The sequence below is a fragment of the Poeciliopsis prolifica genome, unplaced genomic scaffold, assembly GCF_027474105.1.
Source record: "Poeciliopsis prolifica strain line A6 unplaced genomic scaffold, Auburn_PproV2 SCAFFOLD004, whole genome shotgun sequence".
In the NCBI taxonomy this organism is placed as follows: domain Eukaryota; kingdom Metazoa; phylum Chordata; class Actinopteri; order Cyprinodontiformes; family Poeciliidae; genus Poeciliopsis; species Poeciliopsis prolifica.
This window is the reverse complement of record NW_026562379.1, coordinates 7,284,962-7,308,530: the sequence shown is the minus strand read 5'-3', so window position 1 is coordinate 7,308,530 and position 23,569 is coordinate 7,284,962. Positions and strand designations below refer to the sequence as shown.

The window sequence follows — 23,569 nt, the reverse complement described above, 5'->3', positions numbered from 1 at the left end:
AATTAACAATGAAAATGATCATTTTTAAGCACATCTTAATGTTTATTTAGTGACAACATTCATCTGCATGTTTTTATGTAAGAAAAAAAATCTTGAATGCATGAAGCTGAAAATATTTCTCTGCAGCTCATTAAAATTTCCCATTTCACATTTATAAGTATTTTTGAAAAATCACTTGAGGCTATATCTGAATTACAGTGTGTTACAAATGATTTACACCACTTGAGCTTTCTCATATTTTTTCTTGTTACGACCACACTCTTCTGAATAAATGAGCAAAGCAACCAAGAGGCTCATGGTAGCTCTGGATGAGCTGCAGAAATCTACAGCTCGGGTGAGAGAGCCTGTTGACAGATCAATAGTTTACCACAAACCAAATTAAGAGTTAAATTTTGTCACATGGCAAAATTGAACTCTTTGGCTAATATGCAAAATCCTACATCTGGACGAAAACTAACACTGTACATCAGACTGAATACAAAATCCTCACAGTATTACAATATGGTGGCAGTATGATGCTTTGAGAAACTGTTAAGATTCAATTATTAGAATAATTGATTCTGAATATAAACACCAACTGAGCTGCTTTTTTAGTTGATTTAGAAGCGTATGGTTGTAACTTGACACAATGCAAAATACATGAAAACTGTTGAAAGGCATTGTAATCTGTCTGCTTTGAGACCCCAAAAGACAGTAATTCTGCCTATAATATCCATATATCAGATTTGTTCAAATGCAGCTTGACTATTGTGTTTTAAAAGATGTTTGTAGTTCATAATATTTTCCCTGTCTTTTACGCTCTGGTGTTTTTATCTTCAGATGAAAGACTCGTTGTTGAACCTCCAGCGAGGCATTGGTTTGAGGGACTACAGCCCTGAGACCGAGGAGAAAAAAAGTCGCTACCACTGACACACCACCACAAGGCCATGAGGGCGTGCCGTGCAATATAAGGACCTGTTTTGTTTGTCAAGCGGTATGGAGGCAGCAGCAGGGCAGAGAAGGAGGCGGGACCAATGGTGAGCGGGTCCAAAGACACAGAAGAAAGGACAGCAGTAGTTTCTGGAGCACCCAGAGAGGGGAGCGCTGGAGGTATTCCCAACATCTCTGTGGCATCATGGGAAGACGTGAGACATTCCCGTTCTCTACACCAGTGGGGAAACGTTTCCTTTCAGCTCTTTTTATTTTCAAGTGCATCCTACTGTAAGCCATGTCAACAGGAGAGCCTCCGAGATAAGGAAGGAGCTACTGCATGCATGTAGACAACAGTCCTCGGTGTCAATATGGTCCAGTTCCAGTCGATGTACGTCAGAAAAAAGACCAGACAAGGAGAGACCCAGTCAAAGGACATGGGTGTCTTTTTGAGTCTTAAGCATCTCTTGACTGTTCCAAAAACTAAATCGCTCCCTCAAAGTCCGTGCTGTAGCGTCCCTTTAACAACCCTCTCGGTGATCCGAGCAGAAGTTCAACGAAACAACTGGTGTTATAGCCAGGAGGTCAGCTTTACTGATCCCTCGCCTTGTTTGAACCTGGTCTACACGGTTCCTGTCAGGGCTGGCTCCCTGTCAGACCAACCTGTCAAAATGATACAAATCTGTGGATTGCTGAGAACCCAGTTTGTCTTATCAGCATACCACACCAATCAGATCGTTACTAACCACTACGTACAATTTCGTCTCCTCGTCCTGATGAAGTGGAATGTATTAGTCCATTAGGACTTGTTCAGATTTTCAACACAACTTAACATTTAAATTGGGGACTCTGCAGTCAGGCCAGTAGGGAGAACTGCATTCTTACGTGTTTTATTACTAAACTGTGATGAAATCTCTTTACAGATGTTTCAAATTGGAAAACATTCTATGAATATATTTGAAATATATAAAAATATTTCACTATTTAATATATATTTCAATATAAATATATATAAATACATGACCTATATTTATTGTTAATTTATGTACATAGAGAAATTCTCAGAGCTCGAGACAAGTTAGAGTTTCTATTGAAAAGTGTTTTCTTCTACGAAATGCATGCCAGATATGTCTGTGACATGTCCAGTGTGCAAGTATGATTCTGCATTTGCGCGATTATATTCGCGCTCTTATGTGTGTGTGTGTGCGTGTGTGTGTGTGGGGGGGGGTGCGTGTGTGAGAGAAAGAGAGTGTGTAGGTCCTTGTGTGTGCTTACACATGTGTGCTGGAAAGTGTGACATTTTTACCATTCCACACTCCTATGTTTGTTACTTTTTCTCCTCTTCTGGCTCCCTGCAGCCAGACTGCCTTTATTTTATTTTGAATGCTAACGTGTTTTGGATAATGCCTTGCATTATTGTCCCACCGGGGTCCAGTTTACACTAGAAGAGTTTTGTTCCAAAGTGATGTATCCAGAATCTGAAAACAAAATGAACTCCTGCTTTTGCAAAAAGTGATTGGTTGTGGAAGTCAACACATTCTTTTGAAATATTTGTTAGAAGAAGGTCCCAATTGAGTGAAGAAATTGATGATTTTCCTCATTTAAATGGATATGTAATATTTTGGATGAAAACCCTTCCTTTGCCCTCTGTAAGCAGCTCCATTGTCACCACTCTGGTGGCTTGACCTCTCTTTGCTGAACGGGAATCTTTTGACATTTTGAGAAAAGCATTCCATGTTTTGAACCACTTCTATATCTGGAATTGCAAAAAACCAGATAGTAATTTGGAAAGAAAATCGGAATCCATAAAAATCATCTTTAAATTTAAGTTCTAACTGATCAAAAAAAATTAATGCATTAATGATGACACTTCTCAAAATGCCAAACTATCCCTGTAATCCAGATTATTGTAATTTCCCTCTTTTTATTTCAAGTGTTTGTTTTGGGTGCAATAAAAGCATGAAAATAAACTTTACGCAACTAAACTGAACCAAAAGTGAAGAGTAGAATTGCACCATCACAGTTTCTCACATTGTTTTAAATGGAGTGTTCATCATGTATGTCATGTACTATATATATATAAATACATATATATATAAAAATATCTATATGTAAGAAAGGAGATGCGTTGTAGAGCATCTTTGGAAAGTTTCTTAGCAAAGACCCCAGCACTTCCAAAAATGAAGAAAGAAAAGATTTCCTCATTAAACTGTGAAGCACTTTAAGACCTTTTCAGGTAGAGAATAAAAATATATACAATGGTTCCGTTTAGAGATGAATGTAGAGGAAATATTACACTGGTGATTTACAATTTTCAAACTCATTAGACATGTTTGTTGGAAACTGAGATCTTTCCTAAACACATTCCGAATATGAAAAATATCAGATTTCTCCATGTTTTCAGGGTAAAGAAGGGAAAAGTGAATTCTGGATGCCCCCAGCTCTGTGTTTTGATGGTGTGCATGGTGAAACTTGAAGAAAATCTCCTTGACTGGATTTCTGCTATGCTTAAATGTCATTTTAAAAAGAGTTATGATATCAGAGGAAAACCTAGAAGTTTGAATGTGAAATGATGTTCCTTAGGGTTCACGTTTATAATCCTGACTACCACAGTTAACAGAGAAGCTGTGCTTCATATAGGTGATGGTAAAGGAACGACATATTTTTCCAAATAAAAATATGGCTGAGATGCTTTAAAGGTTTGTTTTTAAAGGGTATTTGAAGTGTTCATTTTACACAAGCAGGTGTTTTTCATTTAAAATTTAAAATATTGTCAGATAGGCATGGGCCGGGTTGTTGTCCTTGTGGTTTGGTAATGTTATTATCTCAGTATTACAGTATTATGGTATTCACATTTAAAAAATATATTGTGTAACATGAATTTTGTTTATTTATAGAAAAAAAGAAGCTATCATTCTTACTGCTGCTGAAATGACAGTTTATACTAAAACTGTTGTCAAAATTTATTTTAATTTTGATGAGCAAAAAATATCCACCTGCTAAATTTATGTATTTTTTTTAAGCAAGTAATACTTTTTTTCTTTGCTGCTGTGCTCTTAATAGAGCCACATAAGGATAACAATCGGATATTAACTGGCTAGTTAGTGGAGCTCTCTGCTCCAGTAGGACCTGCACTGGTTGCTTTACAGAAGCGACACTTGCAGCTCACAGATTGTAGCTTTTAAAATGTTCCTGTAAAAGGAACGATGGGCTCTTGGAGTTTTTACTCTGTGATTGTCTGCAACTTGAAATATTTCCAAGCAAATTAATGTTTCTTGTGCGTGAAGGCAAATTGAAGGTCCCCTTCTTTCAGCCACCTAACCAGCAGTGCACAGCAACAGGTGGTGGAGGGTTCAGAGTTTTCTCCTAGCAACTGGAGAAAATCTGATCACCCCTGCAATTGTTCTGGTATTTCCTGACTTTAAACTGCAGGAATGACTTAATAAAAAGGTTTTAGCTGGTTTTATGACCTTGGTATAACTTAATGCCTGTAACCGGTCCATGCCTATTCTCACAGCTTGATTTGGATAAAACAGGTTGTCAGGACGTATTTCCAGCGTATCTACAGTTATGCAAAACTTGACTTGCACAAACACAAGCAACAATCAATACCTATTTGCTTTCAGTCTCTCTTTTTCTAGCTTGCACTCACACAGTTAACCTGTGTTAAATGAATGATTGTATGGTTGCTCTTGCTGCTGTGTAACACAGATGGCCCAAGTGGGTTTTTTGTTTTGTTATTATTATTTTTTTATTATTATTATATCACCGATAAATAAGAGATTGCGTGGTTCAGTGATTGCACCCAGTTCGGCATGGCGAGTTTGCTGTGCTGAACTTGCGGCATTGTGTTAACCCAACTGGAATCACGCGCAACCTCCTGAAAACGACCACTGATCAAAACTCCTGGCAAACACTCTTCTACAAGTGTGTCTTGAGATAACATGTTCTGCTGTATTTCTTTTTAAAAGCAATTCTACTGTATTTTTTTTATTATTATTCTAGAAGATGTTTTCATCTCTAGACTTTTAGTGAGATTTATACACAAGATGAATATACTTTAAGTATATGTTGTGTATTTCTGCAGTGTGCACACAAACACGCTGACAAGAGAATCCGGCCTGCGCTGCGCGTGGGTTTTGACTTGCTGATGATTTTGCCTCATAGAAACCGAAAAAAAATACAGAAGTGGCTTTCTGGTTCATGTGAAGTAGAAACTGGAAGTATGAATAAAGATTTTTAAAATTCCAAATGAATCGTGTTGCTGTTGTTTGTTTGTTGGTTGGTTTTTGTTGTGGGTGGCAGGTTTCTGTTAAGAGCTCTTTTAAATTACAGGAAATTCAAGTGAATCGCAAAATTTCCACAATAAGCCGTGCAAAACGTGCGCTGTGCATCATCTGAGGAGATTCTACGAAGACAGATTGCATGGCATATCAATATGAAATATTCATCTATCACTGCACTTTAAAATGAAAACTGATTGATAATTCATGGTAGGTTCTAAAAGCACTGCTATTTTGGGAATTGAAGCTTTTTATAATCTTCCCTGGTAAAAATTCATTTGTTGTGTTGATTTTTTTTTTATTTTAATTTCTGTTTTACTGAGATAGGAAAAAGCTTTCAAACATTTGAGATGTACACAAGATGCGCTACAGGAAAAAATTCTGTATCATTTTGAAACTTCATTATTATCAGAGCCATAAAGAGCCAGATTCAGTTAATTGGAATATTATTTAAAAATGTAATTTAGTGCAGTAACTCAACACACTGAGTCAAACACCTCATATAGGTTAATTACACACATGCTGATATTTTGAAGCCTTTTTTCAGCTAATGAAAACATGACATTTAGGATTAGAGCATCACCAATAAAAACAAGCATTAAATGTGGGCTTAGTAAAAGTAAAGTTAAAACTTTCTTTGAGCTGCTTTTCAGACAAACGTGCCTCATTAGAAAGCCTATTCTGATTTACTGAATATAACATGTAGTAAAATAACACATTCATTCAGTATTATGTTGTACGTGAGTCATGAATGTGTTCCATGAGGCTCACCAAGGATGCAAATCAGCTATCTCTCCAAGCTCTCTAATTTGTTTTTCTTGACACATTTTACCCCAACAAGAATTGGAAATATGCTGCTATCACATAGATTTGACAGGTAGAGAAAGCGGACAAGGCATCATCGACGAGGCTCATAGTTTTATCACATCTTTAAAGAAACATCTGACTCTACACATACAGGCAGCTGGAGCCTTTGCTGAAGTGAAAACGAACATTATCGTATTTCCCCTATTGTAATATGACTCGAATTTGACACAAAAGATATCTCAATGGTGTTCAAGTTAATTGTGTGTGTCTGACTAATCATAAAATGTAATAATAGCTAGAGTCTAGCTGTTCTTTGAGCAGGTCTCTCTAAAACACAAAGAGCTGTTCAAAGAAAATGCGCAGAACAGGTAACATGATACCAACAGGGAGTCAATACAGTTAGTCATTAGTGTCATTGGCTCCTTTTTACTTACCTTATTCTATGTGTATACATATAAGAAATAAGAATGTGGCCTGAGTTCTCATGATTCCCATCGTCCTACATTTGGAAATTAAATATTTCCAAATATTTAATTTGGAAATATTCCTTCTGGGTGCTTGACTTGTCTGGCACTGAGTGTAAATTCATATTTGATATGATTCCTCATTAAACTTGAAGAAATGAACCTGAAATGATGAATGCGTCATTTAAGTTTCCAGGCAAAAAATAAACTAAATGACACCCAGGATTCATTTAGAAGTCCAGACATTCCTTCATTGCTATCTGAATGTGTTCCAACTTCCTCTGCGATCTGGAACAACCGGAGAGGGAATAGGTTAGAAAATAACATAATTATTATTTCAGTGAAAATATATATCTGAATAATTTAAACAATATCATGCACGCAACACAAATCTGTCAAAACTGTTTTCTCGTGGTAGTCTAACTTGACGTTTTATTTTTCTGCTGCTTCTGTTTTTTTTTTTTTTTTTTTTTTTTTTTTTTGTTTTGTTTGTTTTTTACCTTCATGTGAACACAATAAATGCTTCCAGATCCCAGTGTTTTAATCATGGAAATATAACCATCCCCCTAGGAAGTCCATTAGTCCTGGGATGGGTGAGGTCGACGCGTCACTGTAAGGAATCAAGGGGGATGGGACACTTCCGAGGTCAGCACCTCAGCCCAGCCTCCAGGATCCAATGACTGCTGAAACTGATTTTACAAAAGTGGGTGGAGGGGGAGAAGCGGGATGACTCCCCCAATTTCCCTCCGTGGCCGCTCCGCCGAAGGCGGGGCTCCAGGGATGCGTTTGACAGCTGCGAGTCAAAAAAAAAAAATGCAGCTCAGAGAAGGTCGGAGGAACCATGCCGCTGCTCCAAGATAACCGCGCAGTCACGAGGAATGGGATGGAATTTGACCCGCTGTAGTTTGCGTTTGCTCTCCTAAAACTGTACCAACCGAAGACAAGAAGAGCGAAAGAAAAAAAAAAATCTGACACGGTTGGAATTTTTTTTTTTCTTCACCTTATCGCGGATTTTTCTTTGGGTGGAGATGCAGCGTGCGCTCTCGTTCCCAGCGACCGTGGAGCGCAGTCGAACCAAGGACCGCTTGGAGGCGAGTCTGGCCGGGCTGTGTGAGCTGGAGCTCCGCAGACAGAGGCAGGAGTGTCTTGTGCTGGGAGCGCTGGCTCTGGCAGAACCTCCAGCCCAGGATGGCTCAAGAGGAGAGCAGGAATGCTTCAGCAGCTGGGGCCAGGAAAACTTGACGCTCCGGCGTCAGTTGGTAAGAAGTTTCTACTGAGCGTATTTTTTTATTTTTTATTTTTATTTTTATTATTATTTGAATTCCCTTAGCTCCAAACAGCGTTAATTTACCCCTCTTTTAGTCGTGTCATTTGTAGTGCTTACACACTTTTAAATATGTGAAAGCCTGCAGACTATCTCCATTGTGATCTGCTTGACCGTTGCGTGGACTCTCCTTTTGGGCCAGCGCCTTTTGTGCTGAGATGACCTCTAACTGCAAAAAAGTTACCCAACTTGATAAATAGGCTCTCTGTATGAAAGGCTGTAATGCGTTTCTGTGCTTTGGGTTGAGATTTATGCCTGTGGGTAGCGAAATCAGGGGGAGGAGCAGCCGCCGCTTGTGGCACAGACCCTCTATTTAATGGCCCTTTGTTCCATCGTTGAAGACTTTTGTAGGTCTCACCCCTTAACAAGCTCTCATTTGTGCTTTCTGCACATCATAAAATGAGAAAATTGGCGTCTACGCTGGTAAGCTGTGGAAAATACCCGCTAACTTGTCTTAGAGTTTTTACTTTTTCTTTTTCTTTTTTTTTATTTTGAAACAAAGCTTTTGTAAAGTTGCGCCTACCGTTCTGTGACAATGCCAGGATAATAAGAATGGAAAAGTGGGTTAATCAGAGAAGCAAGTACGGGAGAGGAGCGTTTCCCACAGGAGCCTTTACGCACCACCAAAGAGCCTCTTCTGTTTCATGTCTGGAATCTTTACCAAAGAGTTTTGGAGGATGTAAAATAAACGTTGAATTGGTTTCAACAGCAAATGTACCCCTAAAATTGAAACACAAGCAGGGTAATGAAATTTGTAATTCCACGGTAAGCTTTCAAAGAAATACCAAGTTACTTAAGGGACTGCTGCTGTGTATATGAGTAGATGACGTCAGAAGAGGGAGAAGAATCAAGATAATTACCTTGTCAGTAAACAGTTTGGTGGAAACTTTTGACAGATTTCAACAAACTCCAAAGCATTGGATTTGCATCCGAGCTGCAAAAGGTTTAAGCATTGGTGTTTCACTGAGTGCCATGACAACAGACATATAACAATAGTCATATTGGTGCATGCATGGTGAGGCAAAGTGAAAGAATTAGGCTTGTTTCAAAGTCTGGCCAATGTTGCTACAGGAAACATCTTAAAAATTTTAATGTCATCCTGAAGGAATGTGCTGACCTTATTGCAAAGCTTTAACAACAGCTTGACTCTAAATGATCCTTGAAGATCTTTGGTAATGAATCATGTCTATACCAGACTGCCCTCCTACACAAACCGCTTCCCTTGTGTTGTCAAACTCTCCTAAAATCCACATTGTGCTCTCACATAGAGCTCAAACGTTTCTCTGCAGTTATGTAGAATATCAGTAAACACTTTTAAGGATTAAATCCTCAATCAACTTGATTATGAAAACCAAGAGAATAAGGAGGGTACATTTTAACAAGAGGAAAGAACAACTGAGCCTGACATGTTCTGCCAGCAGCACGCTATATTCCAAGTGGGCTTCATTTATTATGCCTCAATCTAAAAGCAATATTTTTTCCTTTAAAAATAAAGAACAAGCCATTTGACTTTATGCACTGACAAAAAGGAATTCTGCAAGGCATTTAGTTCAAGCCATTGAAATTGTTCACATTTTATCAACCTGAACAATCTGATCAAAGTTTAAATGAAAATGTTGGTTCTCTTGAATAAGAGTTTCATTCGTCATGTGCGGTGTCCCTCAGAGAATGGCCTAGATTAGTCAGAGTTGGCAACTTCTGACTGAAGTTTGATGGGAGAAACAATTGTAGGTGTAGTTAGTGTTTAGCAAACAGTGGGATGACACTGAATTCCTGAATAGACAATATGAAAATAGGCTTTGGTGTTAAAATGCTAAATTGAATATTATGTGTTAGAATCTCAGATTGTCTGAGTTTGTTTTGATTATTTGTCATTTTTTTGTATTCCTTAGTTTTTATTTGTATTAGTTCTGCCTTGTTTCTCCCTTTGTGATTCTAGTTCATCATGTTTATTTGTTGTTTCTAGTTCTTTGACACTCTAGTATAATTGTTTCTTTAATCTAGTTATTCTTCAGGGTTAGATTTATTTCCTGTGTACTCTTCCTCGTCCCCTTGTGCCACTTTCTCCCTCTTCCTCTCCTCAGTCTGTCAGCCACTCCCTCCACTCCCACCTGCAACCTGTTATCCCATCAGCCTGGGTCTTTTGTTCAGCGTTCAACCTCCCCAGTACTTACGCACTTCATTCTTACTCATTACTCGCCAGATCCTCTCATCTACTCCTATCACAAACCATGTGTGTTCTCCTCGTACCTCCCTGTTGTTCTCTTGCTATGGATTTGTTTTGGTTTGTGTTTTCGACTAGGCTCCCAGTGACTTTTGCAAGTTCTTAATTATCTTTTCATTAAATCTCCAAAATATCCATTTGCCACTTCTGTCTCTCCATTTGGGTCCAGCAACAAGAACCACCACATCACAACTGTACATTATGATGTTATTGCTTTATGAAACTAATGCAATCTTAGAAGTCAAGCATCTCCAGAGTTCCAGGAAAACTTATTTGTAAAGTATGCTTTAAAAATATCTTACCGAAGGTGCTATAAAAATCGGAAAATGTAAAACACAAATAAAACAAATATGAAAAGAGTAGCAACAGCTCAACTCACAATGGGCCTATTGCTACTGAGTATATATGTACCTTTAAAAGATGCTTAAAAACAGGAAACTCAAATGACTGTTTAATAATTAAAGGTTATGTGTTCAAAAGTTTGGAAGCCACAGCAGAAAAGCTCCCCCTCCTTTAAGTTTCTGTCTAGTTTTTGAGACAACTGAAAGCAGCTGGTCTGCTGCTCTGGGGAAGATAACACGAGAACAAATCAGAGTGGCAGCAAGACCATTTTAGGTCTTGCTGCCACATCAGGATTTCAAAATTAATACTGGGGAAAGGACAGAATCTGTGTGATGTGCTCAAAGATTACAAAAGCAATAGACAGCATTATTTTGAACTAGCTGAAGAAATGAAAGTGATCTCTGTCTAGTATGACGTACATTGCAGTAGGTGAGACAAACTGAGATAGAAGTGTATACCACTTTCTTCAGGTAGTGCTTGAGAAAAGTAGTTTAAATCTAATTTGTCTCAACTGGAGGAAACCATTCTGAAAATCTGTGTCTATAATTAATCCCAGGTTTGCTACATGCTGTTTGATGCATGGCTCTAGGCAACCAAACAGTGTGAGATACAACTCGGTCTGTGTAAAATAATCTTTGTTCCCCTTTCATTGAAACTCAGAAATATCATAGCCATGCAAGCCGATTCAATGAGAGTAGATGGAGCCTGTAAGGGGCAGGTGAATTAGGCAGTCATATACTGAAAGTTTTTTTTTTGTAAGAATAGATCCCAAATACAGAGGTTTAGAATAATTAATCAGAAGATGTGCAGAAAAAGAGTTTCCCTTTTGGCAAAAACACTCTCCTTATCTTGGGAGACATTTGACCAAGAAAAGAAGGAGGCAAATAAAAGAAAAGCTTTAGTGAGAGTTGGCAACCTTTTGGTTATATGGGTTACTATGAATAAATATAGAGATCTCTTTAGATTATATTTTTCTGTTCTGTATGGTGAGTCACACTTTAATGTGATGTTGAACAAATTTTAATACAAGAAGCAGTGAAAGTCATTTTAAATTAGGCTTTTTTTATGGAGAAATCATGAGGGGAGAAAGAAATCGACCCCAAATATCATGTCATGTTTGTCTCATTATTGTTTGGATGTTTTTAGATATTGTCTTAGATTCTTTTGTGGCCTCATAGATGAGAGGTTGATGCACTCTGAAGTAGTTTTGGTTTGCTCTACTTCAGGGAGCTGCAGTGTTTCATGTTGCCTTCCTTTGTGGAAAATGACTCTCACTGTAGTTTTCTGTAGTTCAAAACTCTTAATAAAATGGCTTTGTAACCCTTTCATGGACCGGTTGAGTAGCAGATAACTTTCATGAACCATATAAACTGGGGTGTTTTTAAAATGTAAATATAAATCTAATATGTAGTTGTGACTTCATTAGCATTATTCCTATAACACTGCACCAACAGCAAACATGAGTCAGATCCTCTCTGCCCCTTAATGCTTACCAGTCACTAGGATAACATTTAAATAAGTCTTTAAAGTAAGCTATACCACAAAAACAAATATAGTATATAAAAAATACAACACATCATAATGCTGAATCAGTGAGAGCCCTGTGTCTGTTTCTTTGTAGTGAGAAGGTCCCATAAGGCAGTTTTGAAGACTTCATTGCCTCATTAGAAAGCCTGTTGCCACAGAGTATGCAGACCTGCCAGAATTGCAGGTCGCAATACATTAATATTTTGTGTAGGAATCTCTGTATTGTCTATTTCTAGAGACCTTTGTGGATATATTTTTAGCACTGAGGTATTTCGTGACCGAGATAAGAGTCTTCACATGCATCAAGAGTGAGTCATGTAATGTAAAAAATGTTCACAATAGACATCCTTCCCACTTGGATGATTACATTTTCCCTGTTTTATTCTACTTCAGGTGGCTTGACAGGTTCTACTTGAGTGATTTCTTGATTGCACAGGTCAGGGGGCATTCATAAAGTTCATAAAAATATGCTTAGCGCTTGAAAATACGTGGTTAATCACAACCAATTCATAAATTAACAAAGGGGCTAAGGCTTTTTTCACATAAGACCAGTTTGGTACAGTTTGGTATGGATATCTATTTAATCTTGATAAATTAAATATCCATTTAAAAATTCCTATTTGTATTTGCTCAGACAATCTGTGTCTGAAAATGAAATGTACTGGCTGAATAAGACAATGTGGGGGGGAAATATTTTACATATATGTATCAATTTCTAAAAAATTAAGAGATTTAATAGAAAAGTTTCCTTGTTGGAAAATAAGTTAAAGAATGTATCAAACTTTAACTAGGGTTGGTGACAGCACTATTGCCACAGGATAAATTTGTAGCACACTGAACTTTTCAACCCTGTGGAAATATCTTAGCTGTGGTTGTTAGTTAAAAGGTTCACATTATGTGTTTTAACACATATTTTAAAAGTTCAAAAACACTATATGTCTTAATAAAACCCAGTTTTATCCTTTTTAATATGGAGAACAGAGAAAGACTATCAAGGAAACATTTAAGATTTCCTTCCTGGTTCCATACTGATAATTAGGATCCAGTAGAGATACCTTTGATTATCCTATTATATTATCTATTTTGCATATATTGTTTGTACTTCCAGGTAGATATTGGAGTGTATTCTGGCAAATATTACCTATTGTAAAAACTTTAAGTCATTATAAAACAGAGAATCTTAATAGTGCAAATGCATTTTTAAAATTACACTTTGGCAGTCAATCGAACATAATTTTACTGAAATCACAAATTCAAAGGTGCCCAAGTTAAATTGATGCAAATTATCAAGCCAGTTTTATAGGTTAGGCTCTATGTTTTTTGTTTTCTCGATCAAAGCGCTGTCATAAAAATAAGACATTTTAAAAAGAGTATCTAATCACCACACCTCCATCCTCCCTGCGTGTGTCTGCTCCCCTGCTTCGCTGGTGGTCTAACAAAAGACGCATATGGAGCAGAATACTAATGCCGATCTCAGTCAGATGATGAGGCGCCCATAAGCGGGTCTTGTATCCGGTGCCATGACGCAATCTCTGAGGTCTGACTCTACGTCCGAATTAGAACTTTGTCCATTGCTCTCTCCAAACAAGATTAGCACAAATTGAATTTTGAGAAATAGCTATGTGACAGGCATGTGTTTCCAATGCACACCAGGGTTTCTGGACCCCACATCTGCGCACAGACTAAAAACAAAACAAAAAAAAAACAGGTCAACTTCTGTCTTGATTGTTTTTAATCAATTGCTCTGGTCATCCATGTGTGTTAATAATTAAGTTGAAATTTCCTCTGAGGAATTTCTACACAACTTTAATTTAGCTGAAGTCTCAGATTGAGACTTCATAAATATCAGGTCACCATCTGCGCCCGAGGTCCCCTCCCACCTCCAGTCTCATCTTCTACACAGGTCCAAGCCAGTAAAGTGTGGCAGAGAAACATTTGACCCTGGAGACCGCTCGGGTGTTAGTGTTTGTTGGTGCGTGTGTTTCCGATGTGACAGTGGGTCCCCAGGCAGAGTGAGGGGGCCTTATTTTTCCTAGATACAGTGTGTGTGGTGATGAAGGTGCTGACAGCTGCGGGACACCAGACAGCAGCTGAGAAAGCATGGAGCTCTGACCTGCCTCTGAGCAACCCTGCTGAGAGAGTTTGGAGAGGGTGGAAGGGATTATATGAATTTTGCATGAATGTGTGACACACATGCGTCAATTAGGAGATGAGAGCTTGATTTTTGAAACCAAAGTGAAATCATTTAAATTATATATATATGGTAGCTCACTGTAACATGTAATCAATCAAGACTGCAATTAAGTCTTCATCACTCGTTAAGTTGAACACACTTTTTACTAGTTTTTAAATGAAGGGTATGCAGGAAGATGGATTTACAGATTTTTGGTACATTAAATCGTGTTAAGGTGAAATGTTGATTCATTCTGGACATCCAAAATGAAACTTATAACCAACAGCTTTAGAGCTGTATGGCAAGTAGATAAATATACATAAATATTTATATTTGTCACAAGAATGTTCCAGATTGGAAGAAAGTTGCTGTTGATATATGCAGCTGAAACCTCAAACAAATGACTGGGAAGAAGTGAATGATGGAAATGTGCTTTAGAGATTCTGTATTATTATTATTGGCTTGTGCGACGCATTACTTGCTGTACTCTGCAGGATTGTGTGATGAGCCATCAGGTTGTGTGTGTTCTGGTGTTAAGACAGCAGCACATCAGTCATCAGTGACGGACAAGTTGCAGGTTCTGCTCTGATTTCTGTTGCTTTGCGCTCGAGCATTCAGTTTCTTGAGTTTCTTTGGTTTCCTGCTTAGATTCAGACAATTATGCTCATTCAGAAAATAGTCAAATCAACAACTTTTAAGTGGACTCTATATAGGTTGAAAATCTCTGACACATAAACTGAGCTCACTTCATGTCTGTTTAGGGATTCTTTTCAACTCAATCTGCTTCCTACAAACCACTGAAGAACAGAGTCAAGAGTGTACTCACGGTCTCTGCTACATAAACACTGCATCTGTCCAGAATAGCCCCTCTGTCAAACTGGAATGAAAGAATCTTAAAGAAACATTTATACTGTTGAGATAAGGGATTTAAAATATGACCATGAGCTTATAAAAATAAGAGAACATAAGTAGAGTCAACTAGTGAAGCTGGGAGCAGGGTCGGTGTTGTGCACGTGTACGTGTGCATGTGTGAGGATCCAGCCTCCCACAGACTTCTCTGTGTGGATCCAGTCACAACATAGCTTTAATTACATAGGGTCGGGCCTGTTGCCTGCATGCCTTGTCTCCCCTCTTCTCTACATTCTTATTTCAGACCATGTTGTAGTTGTTTTACAACACAAGTGAGCAGCCATGTACATTTAGTTCTTAGGATGGATGGACAAAGGAGGAAGAGGAACATAGAACTTTTAAGACCTTACTATTATGTGTATATTAAATTTAAAATCTGTTAATTGAAACACCAATGCATAAAAAGCAGAAGTCTTAGAGTTTCAGACTGGAACTGTGCTCTCAAAAATTCAACAAATTAGTTTCCAAATCTCCTTAAACCTCTTTGGATATACTCTAGGTCTAAAGGGCACTTTTAATTTTTAACTACAGAGTTAAGAGTAAAACCACATCACTTTGATCAGAAGTAATATGTAGCGTTACACATCAGCATTTATGGGATATAAGAGGTTCTCTACACAAAACAGAAACCTACAACTGCATTTTAAAATTTCTAAGCATCACTGCATATTTCTGGAGAAATTTTAAAACATTCCAATGCTGTTAACTTATTAGACATATTTTTAACACCCCACTATGTTTTTTTTTTGTTTGTTTTTTCAGATGCACAAATTCTTGCATCTGACGGTTTTCATTCTGCCTTCATGCTGATGAAGATAAATCTTCCAACTCTTTGGTCTTTTTCAGTCTTTATTTCTTCTGATATGATTCTGCTGATAAATGAAACTTATTCATGAACTTGCTCCAATTGAAATACAAGTATCCCAGATGTTTTGTTAGCCTGCTTTGTAACAGCTCTGATTCCAAGAGAGTCTGGCTTCACTGCGTCTGCTGTCTCCCACATCCCCCACCACTGTGGGACACAGGATGCAGTAAAACAGCAGCGCTACAGTGCACGCATTGTCAGCATGCCAGTGTGAGATCTGTCAGGTCTGTCAGTGAGTCTGAGAAAACAAACCATGTTTTAATATGAACCACATCGTCTTCTATTCCAGTAAGATTAGTTTGTTTGTGCAGGATTATTATTTTGGACCCAGCATTATCCATAGTATTTAAGTGTGTCAACATGAGTCCCTGCGTATGTGCGGTTACCTAAAGAGGTGGTGAGAGACTGATTCCATGAAACAGAATAATTGATTACTTGATTTCCAATAGCGTCCCCTCCTCCAGGCCGTTTCCTTACCCAACTGACCTAACAGCAGCCGAAGCAAAGCTCTCCACTCAAAACATATTGATGCATCAATGCTGGGGCTTTGTGTACAGTAAGACAATAAGCAGCCTTGTCCACACAAAGAAAGACAGTGTTTGGGGTCAGGAGGTCATGTTGAAAACATCGCTTGGGTTATTTGCCCTACAACCGCGGCTTTTTGCATGATGAGCACATATGGAACAAAAGCAGGACAAATAGACATTAGAGTGCTTGGCTGAAGAGCACACATATGAGCATTTTTACAACTTTTCTTTTTCAGTTATGTATTGGTTTGTGGCTCGTGGTACTTTAGTCACTTTTATGTCTCAAGTTGAGAAATATGTGAAGCAAGCAATGACCAAGCAGTAAAGAGCAGCTGATATTCAAGTTGTCTAATAGCGGTGACTCTACATCCAACACATCAAACTCTGCCGTCAGTGCATAACACACGCAGTCCGTCCTGATGACAGCAGTGATAGCAGAGACTGTAGTTCAAAATGAGTTCATAAGGTGAAGTGACAAGGACGATGACAAAAGAAATATTGTCTGAAAACAGTATCTTGACCCTACACATGGCATTAAAAACATATAAAACATCTTCATCCATATAAGGTGGTTACTGTCTATTTTAAGAAATATTGCTGATTAGTACCAAAATCTTCTCAAATATCAGACATGAGAACCACCAACACCTTATTAAGCAATAATGCCTTTTTACAGGTGTTTGGGCATCAATTGACTTCACAAAGAAAATTGTTTTTAATCCAGAAGTTGGGACTAAACCTTTTTGCTGTCAGAAACACCAGTGTCTGTATGAATTGTATGCAAAATATGTCAAATTCAACAAGTGACTGCTCTAAAATATTGCCAAGTGTCTCCAAGAGAAAGGGAAAAGAACTCGGTTCTTTTGTTTACTGAGCTTTTTGGTGATATCGCATCAACTGCATTGGTCACTTTCCTCATGGCAGTGTTTAATTTGGTCCTGAGAAACAAAGACAGGGACCTAAGAAGTGCACTAGAGCACAGACAGCAGCAGTCGCTTCATCACAGAAGGTCCACAGTGTAAATAGTGTGACCTTGTCACAAAGACATGCTCAACCTACCAGAACAGAAGATCTGAGTGTCAGCGGCATTAGCCCCAACAAACCCAAAGACCTGTAAGGCCTTGGTTTGTTTTTACAGTCATATGGTATGGATTTCACCACCTTGTGGGGAAAATAATTAGGTTAAAAATCCTTAGATTTTTGAAGACCTGGTAGGTTTTAAGGTTTTCCAAGCAGTTGGTGTGGAACTACAGGTCAATGCATTGTCCTCAGAAGTCACAGATACACAATAGTGTTTGTTAACTAATCCAGACAAGCTTGCAAGCAAGTGTCTACAGATGTTAGAGTGTCTGTCAGATGATGTCACCATCTGACAGACGCAGCCTGGCAACAGCTTAAAGGCTGACTGGAACTGTGTGTCCAGATTCCCTGTCAGTACAATTCTTTCCCTCCCTTCTTTTATTTTCTTTTTCCATCCTTCTTTCTTTCTTTTTTTATTCTTCCCTTTGTTGTCCTTTCTTTCTTTTGTTTTTTTCTTTTCGTCTGTCTGCCATTTAAAATTTCAATAAAAACAAACACTGGAAATGAAAAGTAGAACTTAAAAGACTTCTAGAGAAAATAACTAAATGATTTGGTTAAAAAAATAGTTTGTCTGGTACATATACCACATACATATTCGCATGCTATGCAGTAACACTGTTGTATCCTCATAATAATAGTCAAGATCTTGTTAAAGTTATGAATGAGCATTTATTGTAACACTTGTCATATGTTATTATCAAATAAGAACAGCATTTGTGTTTTGATGATGCAATGACTTGGAGTCCCAGCCATACAATCTATTACCATAAAAGAATGCAAATGACTTTCAGTTACTGTTACCACTAGAGGTATCACATAATTATTCTGACGAACATTTAAGTCCATGTCACCCAACCTAAATTTGAACAAGAACATGTTTTTAAATGAATTTCACATCATAAATTTGTCTCTTATCATTCATCACGTTTGCCTGTTTAAACAGAATGAGTCATTATCTGCTCGTGTGTGTGTGAGCGTGTGTGTACACCCCCACCGAAGTTAAAGTACATCCCCCTACCCATCACACATTGTTGAATTATTCATGTTCCAACTGACTGCCCTCCATTTGAGCCCCCTTGGATGTTGAAGCCCAAAGTGTCAGATAGTGTTGCTCCATATGGATTCACTTCAATAATGCACAGCAGCGTTTTACAGTGACCATTTTTGTACTTTGGGTACACAAAATATACATGTGATTTGTTCTTTTATTTGTTTTGACATTTCATCTTGATTCATTTTTGCCATTTTCTTTCTTTGTCACAAGATGAAAGGAATCTAATCCCCAAATCATTTAAGGAAGACCTATTGTTTATCAATTCATGCAACTTAAAAAAAATAATTTCTTTTATGTTTCATCTTGTTGTTTTATATCTATCAAGTAAAAGGACATACAACTTGGCTTTGTAGAAACACTCAGGAGAGATAAATGTCAAACAAAATAAGATCTGCAGCTGGAAAAGCACACAGCAAAAATATACAGCTGTTCCTTTTCCAGGAACTCAAGTATTTTCATTCCAAGTATTGGTTTGATATCTGAACTGCCATGTGTTGCTTCTTAATCCTTGCAGCAGGATCACATATCAACAGTGCAGAACAACAGAGAGAGCTGTTAAACAATCTGCATGTGTTTTGTGTTGCAGAGCGCTCTCCACAGTGCTCCATGGGGCCTAATGCAGGCACTAGAACAGCAGGTAGAAGATCTGAAGATTGACATTGATGACGGCTGCTGTGAGGGAGCTCAACGAGACGTCGGTGACAGTCGGCCGAGTTCTGGTAACTCCTGCTGTTTAAGAGATTTTCTGTCCTCACAAATCTGTCAGCCGTGTAATTAAGAATTTTCTAAATTCAAAAGCTCTTTGTGATTGAATAATTTTTAGTACTGCAGCTAAGCATGGTGTTGAATAAAATAATTATGAAACAAAACAATTATCTTGAAACTATTCAGACTGTATTGATAATGCGGTTTCATTACCTTCTGCTAGTCTTGTTTATTCACAATCTGGCAGCTTGTTAATTAGTTTTGTGGACTATTTCCAAAATGTGATATGAAGTTGTCAGTACCCAGCAGGATATTTTAGAGAAGTTAACAGGAAGGTATGATAAATGAGATATGTCCTTTGTGTTGGTGTGGTTGTAGGTTTTTATGATTCAAGTGAGGGACAATCACCAAAAGGAAAACCCTCCTCAGCTGAGCCCACTGAGCCTGACTTCTCCTGGACTTACGCTAATGACAGACCGAAGTCTTTAGGTAAGTGGTTTGCCTGATGGTAGCCAGGACACTGCCATCCTCAGAATAAGCTCTTCTTAAAACTACCAACCAGGGTTATTTGGAATAATGTTCTGTAAGATACAAGCCATAGATTATACTCTTTATGTCTGGTCTAGTTTGCAGTTGTGGAGGTTGAAGCTAACACCTTGGCCAAAGGGCCAAGTAGAAATTGGACTTTTAGTTTATGCAAACTCTATTTTATAAACATTTCAGGATTGTCAGTCTGTAGGCCAACCTTTTAACCGGTAAGGAGGTTAAGCTTAATCAGTGTTTTTATTGTTTCAAATGGTTACCATAGTTTGTGCGTATATTCATATTAAATTTCAGCTTAGTATGACAGCATGCACCATTTCTCTTGATAATTAGGAAACAACTTTATGCTGAATGGGGAATTTGATGTACCAGTTATTCGGCCCAGCCTTCCTCGTTCCTTCTCTGCACCTCACCCACCACTAGAGGGCATTGTAGAGGAGGGATCAGGTGGAGACTCTTGGCGGTGGGACACCAGCGTTGGCAGCCACACCTGGCAGCAGCAGCAGCCTGCAGAGGATCAGATCACAGAGGAGGACTACCAGCAGGCTTTCAGAGTGGAAGGCTACATGCTGAGTCTCATCCAGCGTTATGCTCTTCTACCGCGGCCATGTCAGCCTCGGACCACCCTGACCCCTGACCCCACATACAGCGGTGCCTCCGGACACAGCTCTGGACACAGGAGAACTCCCTCTTTAACCACAGAGCAACGTCTTCCTGACCCCCATTGTCAGCCCCATGTTGACCTATCGGCAAAACTTAAGAGTCAGGAATGGGTTTGTGACCTGCCTGAGGGGGAAGCCCGAAGGGTAGAGGCCCCATCTTTTGAGGAGGGTTGTTATCTGCCTCTCTCCTTCCCCCAGCCCAGACCAAACCCCCTGACAGGAAGACTGCCATCACCTCTGCCCTCCTTGGAGCCAAACTGTGGTGTTGACCTGTGCTGTGAACCTCCATCCCCTCAACATTATCTACATCCACAACCCTCTGTTTACCAAGTACACAATTTAGTAAGTGCTCAGTATATCCCAGGACAAGCCTGTCATGCTCCTGTACGGTCCCCCAGACATTACAAACCTGAACAGTCAAAGGCCAATCGACCAGTTGCCTCTCCTGACCAGTCCAATTCAAAGTCCAAAGCTCCTAAAAAAAATCACAATGATCGACAGAAATCCAAGAAGGCAAACAACAAAACCAACCGATCCCATTCTGAAAACAGCCTTCCAGGACAGAGAGTAGTTTCTGACAGGCGGTACAGCACCACAGAGAGGCGTCCGGGACGAACCAATCCTGCCCAGAACCAAAGCCAAATCACTGCACCCCAGGTGACCAGCAAGGGCCACAGTGGAAACCGCCGCTGGTGCTCCAACCTGGAGCTCAGCCAGGATGAGGGTGAGATCCAGAATGCAGCACAGCCGCATAAAAGATCTACTCGAAAAGCTCGTCAAGGTCACTCTTGCTCCCAGTCCCACCATCAGCACGCCCAGCGTTGGCACCAGGACTCTCAGGCCCGTGCCCCATTGTGCCACAGCGAGGAGGGCTACGCCGGGGCTGCCCCCGCAGAGTCCGAATCCAGCATGAGCGAAGTGTACTCCCCGGCATCCAGCTCGCTGTCCAGCGATTCGGATGAGAGTGGGGGGCTTGTGTGGCCCCAGCAGCTACCGCCTCGTCTTGCTTCTACCTCTTCATCATCGTCTGCGTCTCCACAAGCCAATGCCAGTGCTGCGACTCAGCCCAAAGCCTTCGTCAAGATCAAAGCCTCCCACGCTCTCAAAAAAAAAATACTCAGATTCCGAACAGGGTCACTTAAAGTCATGACCACTGTTTGAGTCTAATGTCACACAACCTGTAACATGAACGTATTAAACAGCTCTGAACATCTTCATGGCTGCTCCTTTTGGCAACAAATCCTACACTAAATAATAAATCCATTCATGAAAATAAGCCTACCTCTTCCATATCCCTGATGAAATGCATTTACATTCACAAAATTGATTAAAATACAGCATGACCTCCACTTTGTGTCTGGTTGAAATCATTTTCAATTCGACAACCATCTGATACTAAAATGATGGGCACCCTCCTCATTGATTCTTGTTACACTGTGCTAACAGAAACAGCCATAAAATTAAGCAATTGAACTTGCTTTGTTTCTTTGTCGTTGTTGTTTGTTTTGTTTATGTTTATCATCTTTTAAATTAATCAGCGATGGAGTGTGGGGTTCAAGAACTTGCTACTACCAGCATAAAATAAATAAAAAATATTTAAAGCTATGACGCAAAATTGATTTTATGAATATCATGTAGCATTCTGGCTATGTAATGTATACCTCGGAAACTTTAAACATTAATTCAGTTAATTACAATTTTTGCAGAAGGAACAGATAAAATCTCTTGAACAATGTAATACACCATTTTGTGTATCTCCAACTGGATTGCAAATTGTTTGCTGGTCGTGACAATGAGTTGCATATCCTCAAGAATATTTTCCACTTTATTTGTCCTGTTGTCAGTCTCACAACCCCATATCATTGACTGTGGAGTTTTGGTTAGAGATGATTCATTTTAATTCCAATGAATTTCAATGAGTGTCACCAAACAAAATTCATTCTCCTCTTGAGCACAACATATTTACTTCACTACTTCACCTACTTTAATCTAATTATCCATTCTGCATGTTTGCTTCTTTGTGGCCAACTTCTTTCATGTTCCAATAAAAATAATTGTATCTATGTGTAAAAAGTCTCAGTGATTCTTTGTTACTAGACACCTAATCACTCTTTTGTCCCTTCAGACATACTTGACATGTTTCAGATTCTACTTCTGTCTTTGTCAGGGACCTCCCAGCTACTGTTTCAAACAGCAAACGAGCAACAGCTGGGAGACCTCGGACGAAGAAGGAAGCAGAACCCTGAAACATGTCAAGAGACAAAAAGTAATTGGGTGTCCAGTAACAAAAGAAACCTTAAGTCCCCACTTCTTTCTTTCTTCTGGTTACATGATGGTTGTTCTTGTTTCGCTTTTTATTGTTAAAAGACATGTATGTCTTTTAGTTGAATTTTTACAGGATGGCCCTATTTCTGTCTATGTTTTGGGATGTTTTTTTTTTCCTGTCCTACTGCTCTCATGTCCTCATTGGCCTACCTTAATTTTTTCCCTTTCACAACTTCTTAATTTTGCTTGAACTTGCAACAAAATTTTAGCATGTATGCACAAGGTACATATTTTGTTGCCTTTTTTTTGACCATTACTCTCGATTAGTCAGCTGACTGTTTGACTGTTATCTTACTTGGATTCTTTTTTTTTCCAGATTAAAAACCTCCTTAAGGTATGCAAGCACTCACTCACCTGCTTAATTAGACTTAAATCTTCAGCTGTCAGACAAAATAATGTTGTGCCATATCTATTATTCTTTGTAAATTCACTAACTAAACACTCCAAGATTTCAGTTTGTTTGCCAAGGGTTGAATAACTTTTTTTTTTCTAATCATTTCTCAAAAAAAAAAATAAATAAATAAATAAATAAAAATCTTGGAGAAATATGGAATATATTAAGTGGTTGTCACCAAACGTTTATTCCTCACGGTATCGTGGAGGTAATGCTTATCTTAAGTGGTGAATAGAGCATAACCAAGGTACACCCAGGACAAAGCACCAGTCAATCACAAGGATCACATACAAGATATAAAAACTATTGATACACACATTGACCTTGGAGCAACACAGAACCCCCAGTTTACCTAAAATGCAAAATTTAAACCCATGGGATAAAACTGGAGAAGCGATAACCTATTCATATACGAAGTGAGCATAAAACTCTATATAAGGAACCTCTGGGTC

At 38.8% G+C, this 23,569-nt stretch overlaps 2 protein-coding genes across 10 annotated transcripts in view; both read left to right on the top strand.

Annotated features, from left to right (window-relative positions):
* Window positions 1–5,161, top strand: part of gramd1bb (GRAM domain containing 1Bb) — a 99,073-nt gene extending 93,912 nt beyond the window's left edge. For all 9 annotated transcript variants that reach the window (XM_055028004.1, XM_055028007.1, XM_055028006.1 and 6 more), the window contains one exon: window positions 820–5,161. In XM_055028004.1, coding sequence (XP_054883979.1) covers window positions 820–909 — 90 coding nt within the window. In that variant the 3' untranslated portion in view covers window positions 910–5,161. The remainder of the gene's footprint in view (window positions 1–819) is intronic.
* A 2,131-nt stretch (window positions 5,162–7,292) lies between these two features.
* On the top strand, window positions 7,293–22,665 carry LOC129359069 (dapper 1-A-like). The gene is made up of 4 exons (XM_055028444.1): window positions 7,293–7,722; window positions 19,075–19,207; window positions 19,572–19,682; window positions 20,070–22,665. The coding sequence occupies exons 1-4, from the start codon at window positions 7,492–7,494 to the stop codon at window positions 21,557–21,559; spliced, it is 1,965 nt and encodes a 654-aa protein (XP_054884419.1). The 5' UTR covers window positions 7,293–7,491; the 3' UTR covers window positions 21,560–22,665.
* Window positions 22,666–23,569: the final 904 nt, after the last annotated feature.